Below are 21149 nucleotides of genomic sequence, written 5' to 3'. Positions count from 1 at the left end.
AAATTAGTGATTGTGATTGAACTTCTGTCGACTGCAAAACCCGAACCAATCATATATTGCATAAAAGCACAGAATTGCAATAATCTGGAATTGTAAAATTTGAATTCTCGAAATTACGAAAGGTCAAATATATATCACTAAGTAGCACACTTCGCTTCTATGTTTTTGATAACCAATTCCTGCTAAAAGTCATCTTCATTATGTAGAAATTTAAAGAAAAACTAACAAAGATAATATTTAATAAAGCTATGATAGTTGTTGTCCACGGAAAACCAATCCACTGGACACAAAAACCGCCAACTGTTGGTCCAAAAAATGATCTGAAAAGGTGGTTTGGTTCAGAAGGGACATTTTCATCATTTCATTATCCTTCATCAAAATTATGTGGTACAATTTACCTACCCGAAGGAATAGGCAGACTGAAATAAACCTGATATACAGCCATACGTTTGCAACGATTTACCGTACCCGTATTCGCTGTAATGAAGTTTTTACACTGAAAACATTTTTGAAATTTAAAGTGGAAAACGAAAGTTTTCTCAAAGCTGAAATATGTGTGTATCTAAATACACTCGAGCTACAACTGATCCAGAAAAATTCGACAATCAGAATAAATTTGAGGAACTTTGCTCTCATTTACTAATAATATATTAATTTGATGACAAAACTAAGATTGATAAAGTCCATTCAAATTTTTGATTGAAATGATGATTTACCATAGTGTATCAATCGATATTTGAAAAGTCGGAATATACAAAGCACTAGTAGCAAGACCAAGTATACCTAATGCAACTTCTATCCATCCTAAGTTCCTGCAAGACATGAAGTTGTGCTAATATGAAATAAGCGAAATCTTGAAAAAAAAAAAAAAAAAAAAAAAGATTTTATGATACATAGCATTTTCCCCAGTTCTCAGAATTATCCAATAAAAGATATCAGAGTTAGCTTGTAATAATGACAAAATGACGTAGAAAGATATTTATTATTTGTAAATAAAGTAATTACTAAATAAATATAGCAGCAATAATTTGAATAAATCGTTATTTCATGCATTATATTAGTCTTAAAATTAGAGACCTAATGGAATTGTGGTCTAATTGACTGTTTGCTCTGCCCATTTCTCGAACTTCAAGAAAATACATTATTTATAGTCTACACTTACTTCTCAGCATTCAGAAAAGGTGATGGACCAATGATTATCATACTAATCACTACTGCTATAATGCCAAACATTATAATTGCCTTGCTGCAGTTAAATTTATCGATGATTATACTCCAGAAAGGTGCTGTTATCGTATAAATTCCACCAGATAGTAAGAACATTAGGCCAATAATGGATGGCGTAAGTTTGAACTGTAAAATAAGTTTGGCTATCCTTTGACTATTTGAAAAGAAAGTAAAGCATCAGTTTTGCAAGTTTATACGGCTCTACTCAAAGACGTACATGTATTAGACTGATCTGTGATGGATTCGTTTTTGAGGTCATTTTAAATTTTATGAGAGGTCAGCAAAAAACGGATAAATTATCTAATTGGAAAAATATGACAGACAATTAGAAGAACTTAGATATTACAAAGGAAAGTAATGAATTTGTATTTGTCTTTCAACAGTGCTGAAGAAATGGCCAAACAGACATACCGATGCTAAGTGATCTGCTAAGGTTGGATCGAGAAAAGACAACGATATTGCACACATAACCACTGCATGAATCATAATCCATAATAGTGGTATCTTCAACATACCTAACATGCCTTTACCGTCCATTACTACGTCATCTATGAAATATGATGGCTCTATTTACTCTATTAATGGAATACATTCATTCAATTTTAATTTATTTAACTAATAAATATCATCAACAAAAATGATAATTTGATTTTATTAATAAATTTTGGTTGAATGATAGCAAAAAAAGAAAAATTATACCATCCATATTTTCGACCAAAAAGTATGCTACTAATCCAAGAAAGAGTAAAATAATTCCAAGTACGATGAATGGCAACTTGAAACCACCAATCTCATACAGTATACCACCAAGTAAAGGTCCTGCGGTACTGCCAAGACCGACGAATGTTTCCAACACACCCTCAAAAATAAAGTGAAATTTTTAAGGATATCTACGAAAGCTGGATCTATTCAATCATTTTAGAATCGGAAAGCTCCGCTGGTCGCATGAAGGAGTGTTTACATATCAGTCATATCATATAAGGTATTGATAAATCATATATTTGATTTTTATTTACGACTATTTCATTCTACTATCGATTTATAATTTTTAATTGGAGCATCTTTTGGCAGAAATATGATTTGGTGAATTGTTAAAAGTCATATTTTTTATTTGGTTATAATTTCAAATTAAACTAAACAGTGAAATTCGTACAACAACAATTGCAATACGTCCCGGGAAGCATTTAACACCGATTACAAATGATGAAGTGACAAAAGCTGCGTCACCAATAGCTTCCAATATTCGAAGACCGATCGAGGACCAGAAAAATAAAGATGGCGATTCAATGTAATTCAAGAATCTGGAAATGACATCAAACTAATAAACGCCCTAATGATTTAAGTCATTATTTTACATTTTTTTAAAGAGCAATATTTAAAATAAATGAATGTACCCGAAGAGCACAACAGTGATACCAGTAACTCCGATTCCAGAAACAAACATCTTTTTTGAACCGATTGAAACCATCTAAAATTTTCATATTTTTCACCAGCATGTGAAAAAAAAAAAAAAACAATAAAGAAAGACAAAGAGTTTATTAGTTGAGTTACCATTAATACTTTCATTTGGAAAAATTCTTTAAAAAGATTTTTCCCATCTGTAAAATCTTCCTGCATTGACCCTAAATTAAAAATTTAAATTAAACGAACGTATTTGCCGAATAGAGGTGCAATAAAAAACATTATTAGCTCGAAGACACCAAATACTACACCTATCTCGAAACTTCTTAAGCCTTTAATTTTCGCCTGAAATGATTTTCCAACTTTTTTTTTTAGTGGCCTAGTTGATTTATCTGCTACAAAAATAAAAGTCAGATTGACGATATGTAAAGGAGCATTTATTTTTTTTTTTCCTAATTAAAAAAATCATCTTTTGACAGCATAGAACCGACCTCATTTGAATAAAATGGTGCAATGCAGCTGTATGCACTGGTACTACCAAGATTTGCAATTGAGAGTATACAAATTGTCATCCATTCTTTAGTGGTAAGTGATGATGATTTGAAGGCTGTAGTTTTATAACTACTGTTTTTACTATTGATAAAGCTTTTACGTTTAGTTATTCCTTTTTCCAAGCTGGAACTAATTATTTGAAATGCTTAAAACGTACGTTTAGAGTTAATGTCAATTAGGAGCAGAAATGATTTTATAGAAATTTAAGTTTTTGAAAAAAAAATGTGTGTTTATATATGTAAGAAAAAAAGGAAAAGAAATTATAGGAATTTTTTTGAGAAAATCACTTTAAATAACTTTTTTCTTTCACAATTTACCTTGTTTTTGGTTTTAAACTTCAGTTCTAGTTTAGCATGATATGATCAACATGGTATTAGATGTTTTCAAGACTTTTATTCTGAAATTCTCATCACTTTATTGCTTTTGCAATGGTTTAAGTCTTTCAATTAAAAATTTTGAGTGGATTTAAACCTCTCATTCCCACTATCAGTTGATTTTTCTTGTAATTTTTCATCTTTTAGCATCGCACGCATACTTCCATAACCTCCGTGAGATTTAGACGGAGAACGACCGACATGCGGAATAGCCAATTTGCCAAATTCAATCGGTATTTGTCCAGCAATTGGCATAAACGGTGGTGCTATAGCCGGCCTAAAACATTATCAGTTAAAATTCTCAAAGTTCTGCCATCATCACATAATCTGTCAGTGTCAAGAAATTTTTGTATTTATTTCTGTCAACATAAAATATCTGTCAACAACAATCGATTGAAAATTGCAAATTTGATTCCGATTGCTTTTTTCTTTTTTTTTTTTTTCGCTGATTTTTTGCAATATTCATAAAATAAATATGACAATAGACTTTTTATAATAAAAGCTGACAGTGAGAAATATTATTTAACAGCCATAGCTTGCCGGCTCCTATAAAACACCGATGAAAGAATTGGTAGGTATTCATGAAACTGTTTGATAGTCCGGAAACGAAGACCGAAAAGGAAAAAACAACCGGTATACTTGTTATAAACTTGTTATTGCTCATAACTATTCTTTACTCTTTCCCCTATGCTGCTAATTTGAAAAACATGCGCAGAGAAAAAAAATAAATAAATTATATGAAAACCTTTTTGGAGTGGAAATTTTTGTGCGATACATAAATGTCTAAGCATTGAGAAAACAAATGAAAAATAATTTTCGTTTCTAGTTGAAAAACTTCCTTTTTATCATTAATGAATGTAAATATGAATTGTAGTTCTTTTGAAATTGCATCCTATAAATCTCTTGAATTCTCAATAATTCATTTTGTAAAGTTTCATTCTGATGTCACTGACGACATCAGCGATATTCTCAAAGTTATCGTTCTTTTTGTTACTTTATATTTGACACACTTCAAGATTTCAAGCTATGATCGATGTAGAGATCAAATCAATAAAGATGAAACAAAAATTAGAATAGATTTCATCGGTAAGTTTTTAATAATCTATTTGTTTATTTATTCATTATCTTTCTAATTTATTTTGAATTAAATGATTGCTCATTTGAGATTTAAATGTTTTACTGTGATGTATTAGTAACGCTAAACTGATCACAGTATAGTGCAACACAGAGAGAGAGAGAGAATCAATGAAGTAGATAGAATTGGTAGTACTGATTAAGATCAGAATGCTTATAATCTGTGGAAAATGTTTTTAAGCAAATTGGTCGATATGAAAATAGTAAAGGTGAGCACTTCTTGGCTTATTTTTTCTAGGTAAAAGTTTCTTTACAAAGAATGGAAAATTATACAAATTTCTACGACTAAACCATTAATTATCTATTTATGAACAGGTGCGAAATGAAATTAGTAATAAAATGTGCTGATCTATTTAACGATGATCTTATCACACCAAATGAAATTTTTTAATTTTATTCAAAAGCATCGATGAGAAGAAATAAATACCGATCATTTCTAACTCGGTGAGGTGCAAATTGCGTTTTCTCAATAATCCATTGCAGATTTTCGTAGCTTCCCGATGGAACTTTCGGCACTACACTTTTACTGAAACTATCTGCCGTTATTGCTACAACTTGTCGCTCTTCATCGATACTGCAGAATTTTTCATTGATATCATTTGGCAGTTGGCTAGGATCCATATCCAATGAAGGATTCATTCATTTGTGTGTTTTGACATCAATAACCAGCATATCTTTCGATATCAAGAACGTATTTACTGTTGCTGCTACTACCTTATTATTTCAACCCTTATTGTGGTACCACCCGATGATGTCAGTTGGAAAGTACAAAAAGTTCTTCATCCGTCGTATTTCAAATATTTTCAATGATCTGATGATGTAGGTCTTAAGCTGTTTCTTTATAGTTCAAAATGTACTTTGAGCCATGCTATAACAAATTGACATGAATTTTCATAGGATTCAAGAAGCATGTAGGTAACGAAATAGGTAATATGAAAATTTTACATAGAAATGATTATGTATCATGGCTGATTTATAGGTCACAGGAACTATGAAGTCATTAGTAGAATTAAAGACGGGAATGATCCTTATTTTGCTATTAAATTATGGAAAAATTAGTGAAATTTTATGAGTTTTTGCTAAATTTATTTAAAGCCATCATATCTTTCAAAGCACTTATAATAGAAATGTGGAGTTTCATGTAAAAAAAAGAAAATTTTAATTTTTCTCATAAAAACTATTCATATAAAAAAGTGATTTTACGAAAGGCAAATGTAAGTTTTAACCATTATTTATATTCCACAAAACAACAACTACCTCCCAAGGTTTATAAAAAATTATTGATAAACTTTAAAAAGAGATTTAAAATTCTTAACGATCTAAAAAACAAAAAAAGATACTTACTTTCACATATATTATGTATCAGCGATTCTTTTTCCAAATGCAAAATTATATTTATTATTGCATAAGAAAATATTTCCTGAAGTTTTCGCTTCACTACAGATATAATCAATATATCTCACCATTAAATTATTATATCATTAAAATGCTAACTCCTGATATCTTTGTATCATGAAAATCATACATAAATTTAATATAATTATCAGAGAACTTTAAAGTTATATCTTACTAATTCAGGTTGGCAAATGTTCGAATATTCATTTCAGTAGTAAATCCAGTGCTCAAAGATAAGTTGACAGCAAAATGTTTATATGATAGAATAATACAGCAAAAGAGAAGAGACTGTACGATTATATTTTAACACCCATAGCAAATAATATGCCATGGAAATAGCATAGCAAATAAAATTCGCATGTTTATCGTATCCTTTAATTTTTTTATGATATAAAGTAAGGAAGTTTATGGTAGTGAATACAGTACGAAGGTTTACGGTAGTGAATACAATAAGAAGTAAATTACCCACAGTAAGAAGCAAATTGCAGATTGGATATTTACTACCCACACAAAATAAGTATGCTAAAAAGGCGATATTACTTCATACAAATTTTGGAGCAAACATTTTATCAATTATTCATTTCTAATGATTTCACAAATTAATTTAAAGTGGGAAGATTGGTAATTAGCATGAATCTGTGAAATTTTAAAAAAAGAAAGAGAATATAGAAATGTTAGTCACGTACGGAAATAATTAAAAGTGGGATAATTGAAGATCAAGATACCCTCTTTTGAGAGGGTAATAAGCTTCACAAAAACAACTTTTTTTTTTGATGTTTTGTAAGTTTTTTTTGCACATCTATGAGATATGAATTTAACCTATTGACTGTTACATCTTAATTTATTTCATTAAATTTCTATTTCTTTCATCCCAAATAGCTACGCCCAATATACATGTGATCATTTCTGGAAGAATTTTACTATGACGATGTGTTTTAGAGAAACATTGCTTTTACGAAAATAATAGACAAAGGAAAAGACATAGAAATTAAAATGAAGTGCTTGATTTAAAGTGACAAAAATAATTTAATTTTCATCCAAATGAATAACATTACTATAAATTAGTTTAAAAGTAACAAAAACCGGTAAAAAACTTTAATATCATCAAGTTGTTTACCAGATTAATATCATAAACGGAGATCTTAAAACTCAAACTTGATGTAGCTGTCAAGAGTTATATTTTTAAAAGATGAAGTTCTTGCTGGTTCAATTAGAAAGCCATTTTTGGTGCATAACAAAATTAATAAACCTTTGTTTTCGAATCAGTTTGATTTTAATGAATGATAAATAGTGCACAGTATTATTAGATAATTGGAAGAGGAATTTGTGATAACGATGAATGATCGATGTATTTAATATAAAGAGTAAATGAAATACAAAAATTGATCTTTGCTCTCAAATACAGAGCAACTCTTCAATTTTAGACAAGAACCATTTAGCAGATAAAAGTAAGAAACATCATCTTTACTTAAAAATTTGTAAAAAGTTAATACAAATTAAATGACAAATAGAAGCGGTGAAGAAAGAAAGAAAGAAACGCCTTTTAGACGGAAAGAAATATTTAAGAATAGTGAAAGAAGTACCTAATAAGTACTACTGGTGATAACATATATGATAAAAAACAAGACACTGATTGCACCTTATCAGATATTTCTAAAAGTCAATTCAACATGTGAAAGACAGTGATAATTGATAGTTTCTAAAATGATAATTCAATGAAAATTAAGAAAACTATCTGCAAGAAAGAAATTTCAAGAAGAAATGAAATAGTTTTCTAAAAAATTCAAGAACAAACAGTTTGAAATAGAACAGAAGGACTGACTGCTTAGTATAATGTCGAATGCATCGTCAGTTCGCCCTTTCTATATGCATTGCATATCGTTTTCTGTTTTTTGGTAGTATCGTTTTCATCTAAACACGTAAATGACGCACTTCCGAAGACACATAAATGACACGTAAGTGACGCAGTTGAGATATTTCTTATTATAACACATTTCTTATTAATTCTTATTGTAACAAATTATGCATGATAATTGTGGAGAATGCGCTAACTGAATGGAACACCACTTTTACAAAAATTCATTTCTAATCGAAGGAAATCTCAAGCATCTTTGAAATTTGCATATTATATGATACCTCCTCATATACCGAAGAAAGAGACCCAACGTACAAGATCCATTCTTCGAGATCACAATAAAGCAAATTTCTGTTTATTTGAAAAAAGTTTTTGGCATGCTTCTAAAGGCAAGAAATTACGTTCCAACGAGTATGTTATCATTGTGAAGTAGTTTTTTATCAATATTTTATAAGTAAGGTGATATTCAGAAAAGATTAGTTATCCTATAGTGCCTGAACTGTATTACATAAAAATTGGTTATTTAATTTGGATCAAATTTTTTTTTTTTCAATTTTCTGTTTATATATAAATATTAATAATTGCGGTATATTATTTTTTAATAAAGAACAGCTGCTGAAATTATTTTGCTAAAAAATTCGAAAGACTTTTCAGAACTATCACAAATCATTCGTTGCCTACTGTTAATAAAATATAATAAAAAATATAATCAAGCAAACAATATTATGTAATTTTGAAGAGCGATCAGTATTATCGCAAAAGATACGACTTTGGTGGAATCAACATTGCCATAAGAAGTATTATTTAAAAGGAATCAATATTAATCTAACAGATGTGATTAGCATGATCACTATCATTATAAAATGACACAAGGATAATAAAAAAAAAAAATGAAAAGACAATGATAATGATTATTCTTATAAATCATTTAGTGGCCGATATTAGACCAAACAACAGTTTATTGATTCTTTAACGATTATTCGCTCATACTTTGTAAGGATCATATATATATATTTTGTTATTATTATCGTTGTTATCGTTTTTCATTATTGCAGTTATTTTATTTTTAATATCGCTGATTTTATTTATGATCGCTGTTGAGCGCTACATCGATATATTTTTTCCTAGAGCTGCTTCAAAATGCTGTGGCAAAAAAAAAAAAAAACAAATCATTGAAAATATTATCGAAGTGCAAATGCTATCAGTTTTGATCAAAATACAGTTCTTTCCATTTTAAAACTGAAAGCAAAGCTATAAATCAATAAAACACAAAATTGAAGAGAGAAATGTTCCAAAACAAAGCAATGATTGTTATCTACGAGCATATCAGAATGAGAATTGTTAGCTTAAATATGAAATCGAAGAGAGAACTTCTTCAAATTTCAATTATAATTGTATGAAATAAGCTTGAAATATTGCATATAATGTAAAACAACTCGTAAATTTTTGTTCAGTAACTGTAAATTAAAATTGACTGGAAGTTCTTCGAGCGCAGTTAGCAATGTTACCTTATTTCAGCGCTTTTTGACACAATTAAATACCTATTTCATGTCAGAATATTATGATTAATAGATAGACATGGAGCCATTTTTCATTCCAATTGGATGATACTTTCCATGGCTATACATTATTGGTAAAAACAAAAAATTTTTTTAAAATCATTCTGAATTTTCGTAAATTTTGGATTACAATAAGAGGAATTTTTCCAATTTTTCCACTAAAATATTTTAGTAAAGTCTAAAGAGTCGAGTTGTCATGGAATCAAATTTGCAATTTTTATTACCAGTATTTAGGAATGATTCATTGTTCTTAGGAAGCTAAAATTCTTGTTGCTTATAATATTTGTAATGACCTCTTGACCTAAACAATCTTAAACTTCGTTGATCTCAAGTCATTATCTCAGAAGATGGAAGACAGAGATAAGATAATTTCGTCATATTCTTCTAAACTTTCCGAAGCTTATCAGAAAAGCTCTAAGAGATATTATAAAACTTCTTTTAACTTACCAAAATATTTGAGTTTTTGAAAAATTTTTCCTACTGTTATTTTTTCTTCTTCTCTGATGATCGCCATTTCCTGTTCCTTCTACATTTGTTACAAAGCCATCATCGTGCAACTCATTACTTGCAATTAAGCTAAAATTGAGCTTGGATTACAATCCAGTGAAATAGTTTCAGAAAGTATCGTTTTGTTTGATTTCGATTATTGTTCAATATCAGTGTAGTGTTTGACATTAAAAGGTATTCTTCGACATCAAGATGTTTGTTTGTTATCGATATCAATTCAAATGGTTGTTTATTTAATATTACCTAGGAAGAAAAGTAAATGAGAATTAACTACTGATTAAGAAAGATTGGAAAACCAATGTAGCTTGTCTTTTTTATCACAATCACTAATTAAGCAAAATTTAAAATGCATTTCATGACGGAAAAAAGTCAACTTTAAGAATTATTCAAGTGTAATCTATTCAGTTTTTCGATAGTCTGTGAAAAAAAAAAAAAAAAAAAATTCATTAAAATCATCTAAGCTTTAATGGTTTTTTTAAGCTTTAGTAACAAACTTCAAATTTATTAAATTAACAGAAAAACAAACTGTGAAAGCTCAAGAAGTGATTGTTTTTCGTTCTTCATCGAAACACTGTCATTAATTATCTGCAACTTGACTTACTACCAAATCGATAGCAACATACCTTCCGGCAAATTTGCAACGTTTGATTAATGAAATAAACAACATATATTGAAACATTTTGAAATGACCCAGAAATGTTTAAATTTATCAAACGAATAGCATTTCAATTACTACTCATTCAAATATCTTAAATACATGAAATAATTCAATTTGTAAATTTCAAAATATTCATGCATTTTCTTCAAAACAAAATTATTGTATTTTACTGTTGTGCACTGATTGTTTTGGATAGCAATTTAGAAAACTTAAATTGATAGGGTGTAAAATCAAAGGAGTAAAAGTAGGAAAGTCAGAACTTTGCACTAACATGTGCAAGTAATGCATTCGATTTTAGTCATACTAAATAAGTTTTTATGATAAGATAGATTTGAGTAATATAGTTTAGGTAACACAGCTGTGCAAAATAAATGTTGTTGGATAGTTATCTAACCGACAAAAAATTTTGCCGTAATTTAGGATCTTTTATTTTCCTTCAATTTACTGCTTTCTTGTGCAAAAGAAAGATGATACAATCTGATAAACAAATTAACTTCCGGAAATGTTATTCAGGAAGGTTTCAACAGTTAACGGATTGATAAATGCCTGTGACTGATAAGGTTTACTCTTATCTTTGCGTATTTTATTCTGAAAGAATTGTGCTTTGCCATTTACTTTTTTGGTTTTGTCTCCAATACCAGAGAATGTGACAGTTTAGAAAACATATATCAGTAGATAATTACCACTAAAATAACATTATTAAAATGAATGAACTTAAATTATCAGTTTCAATTTAAGTAAATCGGTATAAGATTTGTTACAAAGTGCTTATAATCAATTTTTATGAATAGCATGAATTTCCATGTAAAATTCGAATATTTTTCAAATTCTTATAAAAATTGAAAGAATATTCGCTGAAAAAAGATGATTTTGTAATGAATATGAAAGATTTCATATGCTGCGCTAATTTATCAGCTTAAAATTATCATCGATAGGATGTGAATTTTAATATTGTTTTAATTTTTTTTAACCAAAAGACTTATTGTCAATATTTTATTTATTTATAACTTAATTTGATTCTAAATTTTTTCATGACAATTTTTTTAATTGCTTAATTAAACTTTTTTTTTTTATTTATGAAAAAAAAAACAACAACAACAACAAGCTAAAGGTTTTTAAAAAGATAAAGAAAGACTGAAACAAGCAAAACTTTTCAGTACCATTTCATTATGCATTTAGAATTGAAAATAGTGAAATATGCGCAAAATTGTACAGCACGATGAATTGTTGTTTGTAGATGATGAAATATTAAGTGATAATGATAAGGAGGGCAAGGGACCGGTTCGGTTCATAGAAATGTGCAGCTAATATATTAGCTAATAATAGAAATAGATAATATATGGGAGCGGTTATTAACATCACACTGATAAGGTTTAGGTGATAAGAAAGTTAAGTTCAGAAACTGACTGATTGCACTAAATAATTTTTCTTTCGGCAGAAATCATTCAATTCAGCGTTTCTATGGAATCATAAATTAAAACCACCAATGTAACCGACTTATTTATTTGTTATCTAATACATTTATATGAATCGAAAGATCAGTAACTTCCAAAATTAAAAGCCAAAAGCATCCAAAAAATTTATTTTTTTTTTAGACTCACCGTTGAAGATAATATTTTGTTGGCTTCCTTGAAAATTTAAGTTCAAATACAAATAACTTAATTAGAAACAATTGAAAAGACGCTACAGAGTGAAAATGAGATGATACGATTCAGTATTTTCCAGGAAAATTGCATAAAATTAAAATAGCTACAAATAATTGCAACGATAAAAAGTTGGAAAATTTTTTGAATGAGCGAAAGAAAAAGATGATAAATCAGCAATGCCTGACTGATAAGATGATAAGAAAAGCAGAAGCATACAAAACAATCACCGAAGCTTTCAGAATATTTCATGGATCGATCTAAAGATGAAACTCTACTGTGATCCATTTGCGCCAAAAAAAAAGTACAATAGCACTTATATCTTAAAAGCATATATTGAGTACTTTCAAGAAGATATGACATGAGTTTAGTTGATAAGCACATTGGGATTGCTAATTGTACATCTGTCTCATCCATCTGCTCATTACCATTTGCAATACATTTTTTATCATTTCAAAATTAAAACTTTATAAAATTCTCAAAAAATGATTAGATTCTACATTTTTTTAAAAATTTGTTTACTGATATTAATGCTTACAACAGCAGCATAACTCAAAATTTGATCGTTTTGTCGTGGTAACAATAGTGACAGTGGCAACAATGACAATGATGGATTGATTATCGTGAAAAGATAAAAGAATGTGAAATTAATTTATCATCAGGAAATTAATTACCCTTTTCAACATTTCGAGAATTCTATTTCATACGAAAATTCTATTAGTTTGTGATAATCATTCAAAGAAAATAAGTTGTGCATTGTTATTTGCACTATGTAACATTTATACATTCAAATATATGACTAGTTTTTCTGCTAAGAAATTTTAAATTAAAATTTACCTAATTTTTCATCAGATTTGCTTTTATTATTTATAGAAAGTAGGTTAGAAGTAGAAATGATTGTTGCCCATTAATATGGAATTTTCAAGAAAAATTATTATAATATAAGTGAAAAAGCAAAAGAAATTTATCAATTAACAGAAATAACAATAAGCAAAAAAAAAAAATTAAACATTTTTACCAATTAAAACATGATTCATTTGGTGGCATGGAAATAAAAGTCATTCTCACATTCTTTCAAATTTTATTTTTCATTCAACAGGTGCATTTATATTGAAATAGAACTAATTTCCCATCGACAAATCATTGAATCATCAAACAAAGCAATAAGCTTGCATTTTCACCATTTTTTTTTTTTTTTTGCTGTAATAGATTTTATATATTACTAATTTACACTAAAACTTATTAAACTTTTAGCTAAAAATAAATGCATTGAGCAAAAAATAAAAAAAATAAAAGGGTAAGAATAAATCAGAACAATCAAAAATGTTGTCTGAAATTAGTATTAATCGAAAATGAAAGAACTAAAGATTAATATTAATGTTTAATCTAAAGCTCTTATTAGATCAGATCAATTGGTAGTTGGTAGATGAATTCGAATGCTATAAGTATCAATTAGTTAGCTAGAACGAGAAGACCAGGAGAATATCGTTGAAATGAAAATAACAAATATTATGACGAATGCACTGTTAAGCGGCGGCTTTTATTTATTTACGGAAACAAATCGGTCGCGATACGATTTGATGTGCTTCCTAATATTTATCATCTACTGTTCCCTAATATTTATATAATAGGTCCGCCATTATAATTAGCAATAATTTGTATTTACCAATGCCGCATTTACTATCAAACTATTGTTTGGTACTATTTGGCTCTAGCATAGAAGATATTTAGACTTAGTTCAATTGACTACTTTACTTTACATTTTATAATCGTATTTCAATCAATTTAATAGTAAGATGGAATAAATTTTTATTGCCATAAATAACAAATTTCATTATCTTTCCCATAATGTCATACCAAATTTAAAAGTAAAAATGAATGAGTAAAATTTGTTTAATGAAAATTTTTTCTTTCTAAAATTAAAGAAAGATTAAAAATAATTGCAAAAAATCATAAGAATTTCTCCCTCTCTCTCTCTTTACTCTTTATCTTCTCTTCTTACTCTTTACAGATTGTAGTGCCAGCTGTTGTTCAACGATTCTGATTATCGAGAGATTCTTTACTTATTGTTTTCGCAACTGTTATTTTTGAATTTATTCTAACCATATTGAATTTTTATGAAATTGAAATCTCTCCTCCTTTCATGTAATAAACATTTAGCTATTTTGGGATACGTTTTGTTGTTTGAAGCTTTCAAATTTTAATCCGAAGAAATCATAAATGTCTTAAATTTCATCCCATTGAAGGCATCCGGTATTGGATTTATATTCAGAAGTACAATTCATTATTCCAACCTATTCACACATCCTTTTTCCTGTCCTTTTCCTCCTCCTTCGCCTCTTTTCATTTTCCGTTATTTTCATCCTAAACCGATTTCAAGGTTTATATTGCTGCTACCGGCGTTCAATTCTTTGCCACATCTTAGCCTCTATTGATCGGCCAAATGAATGACAACTCTTTGCCCGTCCATTTCAATTGTATGTAAGAAGTGAGTGTGTATGTGGTGGTGGCGGTAGTGGTGGCGGTGGTGCGTAGTAAAAGCCTTTATCAGCCTAGGCTAAAATCATAAGGGTAGTTAGTTACCCTTAAGCATGATAATATTACTCTCTTCGCTCATTTACTCTCAAATTTCCTATATTCTCATATAATAACCTTTCACTTCTCGCCTTAAGCAAGCAGACGAACTATTACCGCCATCTACTAGTTCCGCTTCCTCAATGCTATCTGCTCATATTCCCATTCATAGAAACCAATAGCCAAAGTAATTGAAGGATTGCATAAAATTTCATTTTTATTTCACTCCCAGCTCACTCTCTCTCTCTCCCCACCCATTCACTCTTAACCTCTTCAGAAGTGGACGACAGATGACAGATTTTCTAGTTTGCTTGAAATTACTCAATTTTATGCTAATTTCCCTTGTAATCTTCAGTTTCTTATTCGAGCTCGCTTCTGTCCTCTTGCTTTTCAACAGACTAAAATTTATTGTGAATTGATGTGTTAATTTCTCTTCTTAGCTTATGCTAACATTGGTGACAAAAGCTAACAAATATAATTAAATTAGCAGGACGACGAAGAAGAAGAAGAAGAACCATACGTTCTTTTTTCTTTAGGGCTTACTGAGCTGAGAAAATGCTACAAATCTTTTAGCTTTTAAGAGTATATATATGGTATAAGAAAGAAATGATGAAGAATATTATGAAAAATTAATTTGTTAGCTCAAAGATCGTTAAGTAGCTTAGCTGCAGTTAGGTAATGAATATTATATTTTCATTACTGAATTTTCACCACAGAGGCTTTTATGTTTAAAATTATTATCATCCAGAAGTTTATAATTATTAGTTAAAAGTCATAAAATTCATTACTTTTTTCGTAATTAACAATTAATAACAATAATAATAATAATGATAATAATAATAATAATAATCACGGGTTAAATGAATTTGTAATGGATTTAAATTATTGCTGCATGAGTCCTTCGCTTTCGTTATTTCGAAATTTCATCATTAAATAATGTTTATTGCGAATTTGGTTGAACAGCAAGAAAAAAAGTGATCTTTATTTTTAAATTTAAAATGATAGTCCTATTGGTTTCTTTAATTGAACGATGAAATCAGATCTACCTAAGCTCATAGACCTGGAAAGAATTTCAGGTCTGAAATATTGATAAAAGTAAATGAAATTCTTAAAATTAATCCAAGGTTTGCATAATTTAGCTATTAATGTTTACATCATCCAGTTGCTTTGTTCAGAGTGGAAAATATTGCGAAATTTGTGTCTTTTGAAATTTGTTTATTTAAACAATAAAAGGATGTCGTCAATCAGGCCAAAACTGGGTGAGCAATGCTTGTTTGAAAGCACATTGAAAGTTAAAAGGGACACACATGGCTAACCTTGTTGAGAAGACGATGATAATGAGGATGAAGTGCTGAAATTATCCCCTTTGTCAATTATTGATGCCCATCCAAATTTCATTTCAAGCTGCTGCTGGTCAATCGCTATATGCTAATTAACTTAGTATACTGTAGCTCTCCTATTACTGTTCTATGAGCATGCAATGCATGCAACATCGCTAAAAATTGCTGCTGATTACTGCCACCTTAGAGATTAGCTGTTGTGAAAATTGATTGGTTATAAATAGATACATCTGTACAAATATCTAATTGCTATGTAATTACGCAAATGATTTGTGTGGACATGTGCGGCATTATGCATCGATCAGCGCAAATATGCTTTTGCCATGTAAAGGAAATCCCATCTTACCAATAAGTCTCGATCTTTGGTCTGATCTTTTCTCGACTTCATGCAATTCTTATCATCCAATAGCTTTGAAAAAATGTATGCTTAATGTTATAAAGTTTTTTTCTTCATTGCTAAGGTTTCTTTTTTTTTTTTTTTTAAAAAAAAAAAAAAAAAAACGAAATTGACAATAATTTCAATAAAGTAAGTGGTGAAATGGAATTTATAGTCTTAGACCACTAGAAGTAAAAGAGTGTTCCGGAAGAGTTTTTTCACTGATACAGAGATTTAGTTGGCTTTAACTTGTTAAATATTCTAGTATTCCATGACATATAGCCTAGGCCAGACAAGCGTAAATTAGTGAAGTGTGCATATTCTTATGTCTTAAAGTTATTTTTCTAAGCCATTGAACGCTTACTTTTCCTGATTGCATCAGTTTAATGATCCGTATGTGTTTAGATAAATGTGTTTTGTTGTTTATTACTTTGTTTTTGTTTATACTAAAGTTTGCTACTGAAAACTAAACATGCGGAAAAGCGCATCAGTATAATTTAGCGCATGTATGCATTAATTTGCTATAACGATGTGATTGTCATGCATATCTTGCAAGATAGATGCGGCAAACATCTCACAGATATCAAATGTCGCAAATTTAACTTATCAAAAAATATTAATTGAAAATTTTTTCTAAAAGTAGCACAAAAGACATTTGCAGAATTCCATTTGCAGGGTACTAAAATGTCAACTTAAAATATAATGCAAATCTTGAATGCCTGAACAGTTTAAATTATTGATAAGATCAAGTAATCGTGGCCAAATAGAATTTACTTTTGAATCACAAATTTTCGACAAATGATCATACATCAGTAATTGTTATTGATTTTATATTTTAGCTGAAATCATCCAAAGTTTTATGAGTGTTTCATGAAATTCCCCAAAGAACTGATGGTTACAACTAATTGATGTGACATGTGCTAATAATATCGCATGCAGTTATATCTGTCTAAAATACTTCTCGATCTTAATTAAAATTTTAGGACTAATTGTTTCAGTTGACTACAGCAGTGGCTTTATTAGTGACAGTCTGTTATTAATTTCGAGACTGATCGATTTTTATTTTTATATGACATTTTATATTTTCCATACCAGCATTTTTTAACTTTTTAATCTTATTTTAAATTTTTAATAATGAAGTTTTTTTGCATTTTTTTTTTCACTTTAATTCTTTTCTTGTGGTATCCGTTTTTTAGCTCTTTTTTTCTTTTCTTTTGAATATTTCTAGAGGGAATTTTCTCTCAAATCATTCAAATATGCCTTTTTATATTCGATAAATTTTTCTTAAAAGTTTTTATTAAAATAAAATCTATAGAGTTGATCATGTTACTTAGCATTTTCTTCAACATGCGCTAATTGCACCACTTGGGATTGTCCTGCTGCATGCTAATTATATTGAAATAAACTGAAATGGTTTTCATGATGCTTACAAATGCTTACAAATTTACGTCTTTTCATAACAAATACCATTTATTTTTCCCATTCATTGATTGAATAAATTTGAAATAAGAATAAGTTTTAAGATTTTTCATATGCTAAAATAGATTACAGAATTTTCTTTAAATGTAATTTTTACTAGTTGTCTTTCAAAATTTTTGGTCTGTCATTTTTTTTTTTTCTTTAAAATGTTAATTTATTTTGAAATTTTTTTCTGACATGTTCATTGCAAGACATATTCCCTACATTGGTCAAGCATCAACTTTCCCTTCCTTCAGCTAAATTCAATTTACTTTTCTAGCTTAGATCTTGGGAATTCTTGTTGGAAAAATTTCTGCGCAATTATTGAACGAATAAATTTCCGAATGTAACTATAATGAGCGCCATCTTCTAAAGATCATAAATTGAAATTAGCAAAATGATAACTACATAAATTTTCAATTATTTATCTTTAAATTTCATTCTTTCACAAGATCTACAATGTAATCGATGAAAAAAAAAAAGAAAATATTTATGTACTGAGAATTATTTAATAATTGTTAGAGACAGTACCGCTTATTTGATAAATGTGCTATGTGATCCCGAAATGATACGTTAGCATGAAGATGTTGTTAAAACTGTTTGAATCTTATGTCTGAAATTTATCAACTTTAATTAGTCTTATTGATTAATTACTTTCGGGAAAATGCTTTTAACTAGATTATGTATATCGGAATTAATTCAATTTTGAATAATAATCTCTTCACTTTTTCTTTTTTACCCTCAACGATACTTTAAACGAACTAAATTTAGAGGAACTGAAGTTCTTGAACATAGGATAATCTTATCTAGTAATTTCCAGTGAGATTTAAGAATTTATTCAATTAATCGATAGTTTTTTTTTTTTTACTTTTTATTTGTTAAGCTTTATTTTCGTTATGTAAACATTTGTTGTGTCGATCTTATATCTTTGCTAGCATGAATGAATTGCATTGATCATTGTTGATTTATGTTAACTATGACAAAACGAAGCGATTTTAACTGCAAATAAATATTAAGTAAGTTTAAGTAAGTTATCAATTTAAATGGTTTTGATTACAAATTAGGGAAATACTTGTGCTATATTTCAACATCAATCACAACATGTAAAAATATTTAAGTAATATCTAAGAATTCAAATGTAATTACAGCAACTCGATCATTTTGTCCCCTTTTCTTCCTTCCGTTTCCCTATTACACCGAATTGAACTATTACTTTTAAAGCATGAAATTATGTCTTCAGTCAAAAAGAAATTTAATACCATAAATTTGAAGCGATAGTATTCCAAACCTCATCCCGATTTGCATTTATTCCCCTCTAAATTTAAATCTGATAAGTATTAAAATTTCTCATTTTTCAACTACTAATCTTTTCGGTATCATTTGATCTCCAAAATGAAGAAAAAAAAAAAGTGCTGCAAATATTGGGTTTTATTTTTTGGCCATAAAGAAATGCTTTGACTATAAACAAATGCAAAAAAAAAAGAAAATGATCATCAATAACTTGCTGCTTCTACTTTTTACTAAATTTAAATGATCGATTCCTAAGTAATTAAATATTATCCAAGTCTTTCTTGAAAAACTGAAGCATTTCAATCATCATTTTAGAATTTCTCATATCTCATCATTTGAAATATCTGTTTGTTTTTCTTTGTAATTATCTTCACTCCTGAAATTTCTTCCATTCTTTTACGTTTTTCTTTCGTTCTCCTATTTTCTTCCACTCATTTACAATTGCTAATTTAATTGAATTTTTCATTTCATCCAAATAGAAAAATTCAATGTTAATTTGATTTTTGAACTTAACTTTCATTCTTAAAATAGTTTCTTAGTTCTTTTCCTTCTAAAATTTATGCACCATCATTAAAAAGAAATTTTGAAACAATAAAAATTTTACATTTCCTACCAGCTTAGCGACATATAATTTACCAACTTATTGGATAAGAAATCATTTGTTCCACACAGCTGTACATTTTTCAATTTGACTAATTGTTTTTAAGAGAAAAAAAAACCTGCCCAGATATTTTAAATTTAAACATTTTTAATTATTGAAATATTTGACTATGGAAAACAAAATGAGATATTTGATATCTATAAATTAATCGATTTCTGTGTGCATTCGTTTGAAGTTCAAACTTCAGATGACCGATTGAATGAATGTATGAATAAATGAATGCAGCGTTAAATAAATTTAAATGACTAATTAATGGAATGAATGCAATGTTAGGTAAATTTAAGTTTTGGACTTAAATTTTACTTAAATTTACAATTTTATGAATTACTTCGAAATGACCACAGAGAGTAATTAGTTAGATTATTGGAATTTTTTTAAGCAATGAAATTTTGCTACACATTTTATCTTCGTCATGTATGCTTGCTTATCTTTTTTCCCTTCTAATTTGAACATTGAAGAAAAAAAAAAAAAGCTATTTATTTCAACAGAAAATCATTAAAAAGAAGTGATCAACTCAAAAGTGTTTCATCAGAAAAAAACAAATTAATGGAAATGGTTATTTTACTCTGAAAAAAAAGTCGCCAAAATAAATTAAAAAAAGAAAATCTAATTAAAACTGTTGCATGATAAGAACAAAAAAGAAAAAAAAAAAAAAACGGGAAGAAATGCTATTAACTGACATTAAACTACTCATACCTTATGTCCAAGGTCATCATCAATCGGTGACAGATCGCTCACCTGTAAATTACCTGACAACAAATCTTTCTTTCCCTTCTCCTTTCTTCATTTTTCTTCTTTTCTTCTTCTCCACTTCTCTTTACTTACTTTTGTAGTACTTTCTAAGTGTTTCTTACTTCCTCCTTATCATCCTTATTTACCACTAAATATCTCCCACTCAGCGGGTAATTGTCTTATTGAGTTGTGATGAACTTTTTTTTTCATCTTCGGATCAGAAATTAAAGCTTATTTATGATATTTGCCGAATATGCACTGGAAAGCAATCTTCATCAGTGCGAATGAAATTTATTTTGCAACCATTAAATTGAAAATTAACCAATTTGCGCATCAATCATCACAACAGCGCCATAAATAGCTGTAGTTAAAATTTCCACTCAGTTTAGCTCTACTGTAGCATTTTTTTTCAA

General features: G+C 28.6%; 1 protein-coding gene across 1 annotated transcript; it reads right to left on the bottom strand.

Moving 5' to 3' along the window:
• Positions 1 to 246: 246 nt before the first annotated feature.
• On the bottom strand, positions 247 to 5327 carry Bma-vpat-1.1 (Major Facilitator Superfamily protein; the record flags this gene model as incomplete). The annotated part of the gene is made up of 12 exons (XM_043075625.1): positions 247 to 320; positions 431 to 477; positions 717 to 812; positions 1163 to 1353; positions 1639 to 1775; positions 1927 to 2086; positions 2381 to 2528; positions 2622 to 2695; positions 2878 to 2973; positions 3120 to 3303; positions 3652 to 3831; positions 5116 to 5327. The coding sequence occupies 12 exons, from the start codon at positions 5325 to 5327 to the stop codon at positions 247 to 249; spliced, it is 1599 nt and encodes a 532-aa protein (XP_042931559.1).
• Between the last annotated feature and the right edge of the window lie 15822 nt (positions 5328 to 21149).

Source organism: Brugia malayi, assembly GCF_000002995.4.
Source record: "Brugia malayi strain FR3 genome assembly, contig: Bm_v4_ChrX_scaffold_001, whole genome shotgun sequence".
Lineage (NCBI taxonomy): Eukaryota > Metazoa > Nematoda > Chromadorea > Rhabditida > Onchocercidae > Brugia > Brugia malayi.
Note: the sequence above shows the minus strand (reverse complement) of the source record. Positions and strands in the feature narration are given on the sequence as shown.